This window comes from Penicillium robsamsonii (genome assembly GCF_028829455.1).
Source record: "Penicillium robsamsonii strain IBT 29466 chromosome Unknown utg000002l_segment0_segment0, whole genome shotgun sequence".
NCBI lineage: Eukaryota > Fungi > Ascomycota > Eurotiomycetes > Eurotiales > Aspergillaceae > Penicillium > Penicillium robsamsonii.
The window spans coordinates 3,340,070-3,346,069 of record NW_026643220.1 but is presented as its reverse complement, the minus strand read 5'-3'; the positions used below and the strand labels follow the sequence as shown (position 1 = coordinate 3,346,069).

At 41.3% G+C, this 6,000-nt stretch overlaps 1 protein-coding gene across 1 annotated transcript; it reads right to left on the bottom strand.

Moving 5' to 3' along the window:
* Window positions 1-1,101, bottom strand: N7447_004533 (uncharacterized protein; the record flags this gene model as incomplete). The annotated part of the gene is made up of 1 exon (XM_057228808.1): window positions 1-1,101. One exon carries the CDS (start codon window positions 1,099-1,101, stop codon window positions 1-3), a length of 1,101 nt encoding a protein of 366 aa, XP_057088149.1.
* Between the last annotated feature and the right edge of the window lie 4,899 nt (window positions 1,102-6,000).

Here is a 6,000-nt window from a genome sequence, read left to right as displayed (position 1 = left end):
TCAATAGCTAGTATGCCAACCTTCATATTTAATAACATCAGCAACTCTATGAGGCATGGTATCAGATAGGTGCTTAAATATCTCGATATCTAACCCCTCCCAAGCTTCCTGGGCAGCGTCGACTAGTAGATCCAGCGTAGTCTCGTTATTTGGGAGCTGCATTAGCTCGGGGTGTCGCTTTAGTATTTCGGCCTTTAGGAGCGCCCATAGGTTCTCAATTGGATTTAAATCAGGTGAATAGGGAGGCCATTCCATGGTATCACATTCAAGCTCATTAAGGGTCCCCCGAATGATATGGGCTGTGTGAACTGGCGCGTTATCTTGTTGAAAAATAGCATCTTGATCGATACTATTAAGAAGCGTTGGAAGAACACGCCGGTAAAGCTCTTCAATAGTCCGAGATGAAACACCACCACGGCGAGATTGAGGATCACCGAATAGTGGAATTAAACCAGAGCGTCGTGGAAGACCAGAAAAGGCAGCCCAAAACATCTGTTTAATCTGTTTCCCACGGGGTGGAACCATTTGGACTTGACGGCCCTCTTCTTTATGCTCCCAAAGCTGGTCCTTTGGACGGGTAAATGTCCATTCTTGACGCTGGCCAATACCACGTTCAATAGTACACTCGTCGGACCAATAGACACGAGCCCAATCCTCGGAAGTAAAGTGCTCATATCTTCGCGCCCAATTAAGGCGTTTTTCCGCAGATAGAGGTGTTAAAGTAGGCCGTTGCATTTTCCGCCACTTTCGAAGGCCCATTTCATGGGTTAGCCGCCAAATTGAGGTACGTTTGACCTTATTATCGACCTCTGTAAGTAGGTCTACGACTAAGATTGACGGGTTTTGTTGTATAGTCTCATAGATATGGTCACGGTCGTCCTCGGTAAGCTTCCTTGGCCCCCCTGAGCGTGGTAAAGACTGTTGCTTTTGACGCTTTGACTCTTGAGTAAGGGTGTACTGAATAGTTGAGCGTGGAATGTCTGGAAATCGCTTCTTTTTTATAGTTGTTGCACCCCAACCATTGGTACGATGTAGTTCACAGATCTGAGCTCTAGTAAGACAGTCAAGCTCTGGGCCTCTTTTCCCACGTATGGGAGGCATGGTTTAGTATAGAGAATAAGAAAACAGTGCGAAAATTCCTTTAAAACGCGTTGATATCTAGTGTATATGCTAGCGCGTCAGGGTGCACGAGGTTTAATATACTAATATAGTAGGCGGTCTAAAATGGCGGTCAGAGCCTAAGGTGGGACTCGAAGTACCCAAGGTCAAATACTCATGAAACACCACTGTATAAGCTACTATTAGAGGGAACTTCGTTACCTTATACAAAGTAGAGCTAAAATTAACGAAGGCTATTAACGTAATTGTTTCTTTATAGCTAGTGTTTTTAGTGTAAAATCTCGACTTAATTTACTCCCCTAACTTAGGGGGGGGGGGGGTCGGTGTTCGAAGACGAACATTTAGGTTTGAGGTCATTTAGTTAGGTATAGGAGGTACTTTACTAGCAACTTCGAAGCTAAAACCATTATCCTTTAATTTAGGATCGACCTGATAATATATATAACTTTTAACGAGACTAGTTTTTATAAAAGGAACAATATTAACTATAACGAAATTTTAAAGAAGTCATTTATCTACCTTATTAGAGAGTAGTTTTATATCCTAGAATTCGTTAATAGGCGACTATATTTAAGTGTATAAATATGCTCCTAGGTAGGCGCTTCCTCTCTATATATGATTTTTAAAGGCATTCCGGAGAACTAGCGTTTGAAGTAAGCCCCAATGGCTGGACTTTAGAAGAAATTAGACTTAAGTGGCTTAAAAACGCTCTTAATTCTATTAACTACTTCGCGTACGAAGGGAAGGTATCAACTTCTGGTACTTAATAGTCACGGGAGCTAGTTAGCTCGGAAGTTCGACGAGGCTTATGAGAAAAATCATATTATACTACCCTATACACCTCCACACTCCTCTTCCTTTTTATAGCCTCGTTATTTTATGTCTGTGTGTAACTATATAGTCGGCTAGTTAAGACGAAATGCAGAACGGGATTAACTATATCGATAAACTTAACTTCCGTAACGTATACCCCTCGCACGAATTAAAGCCTTTAAATCGGGGACTATTAAAAGTCCGGTAGTTCGACGCTTTTTTAAGGACATGATCCGCCATTTAACCCCCCTAAATTCGACGAGATTCATAAAATAAGTTAAAAGATGCGCCCTTAATCCTTATATTGTATTATATATAGGGATTATTATAGGTATATATAGTATATTACTATAACGTCTCATTAAAACTAATATATGATTATAAAACCTTACAGGATAAAATATCATATTTAGAAGAGTGCCTTTATAGTATTTTTAGTCTTATATAGTCTCTAGTCGCTATCTGCCGAGTCTACCGGTTTAGGTAGATTTATACTAAACTACTGATTATAGGGGTTCTCCCCTAGGGGATATAGTTCTAGGTGTTCGACGGAGATCACCGGATAAATGGCCAATATCGGCGGTAACGCTAGCTCGTATACGTTCGTTAACGCCCTAATGACCTTAAATGGGCCCACGCGTTAATCGTTAAACTCATGGTGTGTCCTGCTTAGTACGTTATAGCCGCTGTGTAGCCTAACGTATGCTAAATCACTGACTACTAGTTTTAGCGGGGTATACCGACCGTCGAATCGCTCTTTTATGATCTACTGAGCATATCGAATGGTGTCAACCGCGTCTAGCCTATTGATTACTCGGTCCTCTTATAGGTTTTCGACTTTCATCTGGACCGGGGTATTCGGCTAGAATCCGAACACCATTTCGTTAGGTGTTTTCCCTATGTTTTCACTATGACCGACCGTATGGACCGAACTATTATGCGTGCCCACGATGATAGGAATCGCAGCTTTCTAGTCTTTATACCTAATATCGTCGGCGACGAACCGTATGGCTATTTCGGCGGTCTGATTCGTCTGCTAAAAATAGCTTCGGAGCAGCTGGCTTAGTACCTTTTACACCCCACCGAATGATCTCGAAGCTAAATATTCGTCTTCGAACACTAGCCAACCCCCCCCCCCCCCCCCCCCCCAAGCTAGGGGAGCGAATTAAGCCGGAATTTCACACTAAAAACACTAGCTACAGAGAAAAAACTACGTCGATAGGCTTCGTTAATTAAAGCTTTACTTCGTATAAGATCTCGAAGTCCGCCTAGCCCGTTAGATAGTGCATCAAACCAGCTTATGAAGGGCTTCTATCTTATAATATAAGGTGCTATATAATCCGCTGCACTTCTTAAGAAAGAAGTAAGCGAATTACGCGCCGCTAACGAGAAGCAGAAGCAAAAGCGCACTCGATCCCGAAGGCAGATACCTGCCGAAGAAGGCCTCTCAGTTTAAGAAGCTTCTTAATTAATTACTGAGCTGGTGGAAGTAGTTAAAGCACCTCCCTCCCCTCCACGAAGAAGCCTATCGCCGGCTTTATAACCACGTTCGCGGGCCTCCCTAAAGTGTAGTGGTTATGGAGAAATAGGGCATAAAATCAATAGATGCCTAGCTAGATAAATCAATTTGGTTGAATTAATTTAATGATGTTTTGGTTGAGATAAATATAGTTGAATCCAATGGTTTGGGTTAGGTGCGCCACTCGCTTGCGTGCGCCGCTCGCTTACCGAATACGTTAGTAGGTATAGAAAACTTAAATAATGGTTTACCTATCAATGAGGTTGCATACAGTAATCTGATGCGTATAGATAATATTATCTATAATAACTAACTATTCTATTGATAACGTATTTCACAAGCGAGTGGGCCACACAAGCGAGTGGGCCACCCAACTAAACCCATTGAATTCAACTATACTTTTCTCGACGAAAACACCATTAAATTAATTCAACTAACTAACTGGTCTATCTGGACATGTTTCTCTTCTATGCCCTGGCAATCTGCATATTCCACACCCCCGAGGGGGCCGCGTACGTGGCTGAATAGTCGATTCTCTAGGCATGCCGGGGCCGGGGAGAGGTGCTTCAGTTACTTCTTATTACTGCATAATTAATGCAGAGGCTTCTTTAACTGAGAGACCTTCCTCGGAGGGTATCTGCCTTCGGGACCTAGTCCGTTTTTGCTTCTGCTTCTCGTTTTTATCCCGTAAAACCTTGTTTTCTTCAGCTAGTAAAATAGCACCTTACATTAAAAGACGGAACCCTTTCACCAGCTGGTTTAATGCACGATTTGATGGGCTTAGTGGACTTTAAGAGCCTTTATGAAGTAAAGCTTTGATTAATGAAGCCTGTCGACGTAGTTCTTTCTCGGTAGAAGGCGTTTTTAGAGTAAAATTCCGGCTTAAATCACTCCCCCCTACTAGGGGGGGGGGGGGGGGTTAGGGTTCGAAGTTAAATATCGAGCTTTGATATCACTTAATTAGGTGTAAAAGGCACTAAACCAGCAGCTTTAAAGCTATTCTTAATAGTCTCTAATTTAAACGCCTCCATTCGTGCCATAGGGTATGCTTTAAGGAAGTCAAGTTTATCGATATGGTTAAGTCCACTTCTCATTTTTAACTCCACCAGCCGACCATAAGATCGCTTTAACACGGCAAAATAACCGATATCTAAGGGTTATAAAAGATAAGAGGAATGTGTAGGCATATAAATTAGTATAACCTGATTTTACTCATAAATTTCATCGAATTTAGGGGTTAAATGGCTTCTATGTCCGTTAAGAACTAGAAGCCTATATCTCCCCTTCGTACGCGTAGAAGTATAAGGAATAAAGAGTTTTTTAAGCTAACGAAGTCTAATTCCATCTGAAGTCTAACCATTAGGACTGACTTTAATTCGCTAGTCGTTTAGTAGGCCTTTAAACCATGATTCTAAGTAGACTTTACCTTTAAAAATAATACACGGGGGGAGGGCCTAACTAGACGCGCCTATACACTCGATAGTAGTCACCCACTCACGATTTCTAGGTTATAAAAGCGACCGCCGACCGTGGTATTCATTACTCGTGATTATCTTTACTGTGGTAATTAATCCCATGGCGAATCTAGTCTTATTAAAGTTATAAATATCGTTAGGATCGATCCTAAATTAAAGGACTGTTTTTTAGATAAGATCGAACCATTCAGAAATGATCTTCGGCTCTTCGCACTTCGCGCGTTAGTAATCGTAGCGTCTTAAGAATCGGGAGGAGATATAGGGATGCCGGTTAATAAAGTTTGTCACCCAGTTATAGCTAACTGAAGGAGCTAGGGTAATTCCACGACGTTAAAGTAGTATATCGGCCATTTCTCGTACGGAGGCAGGACGGGGAGCTACTCCACGAGAATCCATAGAGAGAATCCATTTTTAAAGAGATTCCTCCTCAGTTTATGTTAATTTATGAGAATTTACGCGTGAAATCGCGCGGTGGGGGATATGCTGTAGACGGCGTTAGAGAGTGCTTCTAGGGACTTCAAAATGGCGCGCTGCTTCACGAAGAGAGAGCTTTGGCTGGGTTTTTATAGCCTAGATAGCTAATAATACCCTACCCTCTTGCTCTATTGATTTTTGAGAGGTTTGAGAGCGAATTGGTGGCATAGTGGGTGGTTGAATTAATTAAGTGCAAATTGAGGGACGCGTTTTGGGTTGGGTGGCCCACTCGCTTGTGTGGCCCACTCGCTTGTGAAATACGTTATGGAAGGTTTAGATAATATGTCTTATCGTATGGCTTATGAAGCTATAATAGACTCTGTAAAATGTCTAGATATACTGATACGATTCCACTAAAGAAAGAATAGTGGAATTAGAACAATTTTTATTACCACTAAGTAATGAATTATCTTTAAATTCCGGAATGATTAGGGAAGAAATCTCCTGTATACTGGATATTTTAAGCTATCTTAGTTAGATAAATGTTATCTAATGTGTTTAACTGTAAATAGCTATAAGTAAACATAATTTAATTTTAAACTATGTTATAACAGCTAAAATTATAGGTACTGGTATGGCCATAACAGGATTAATAGGAGC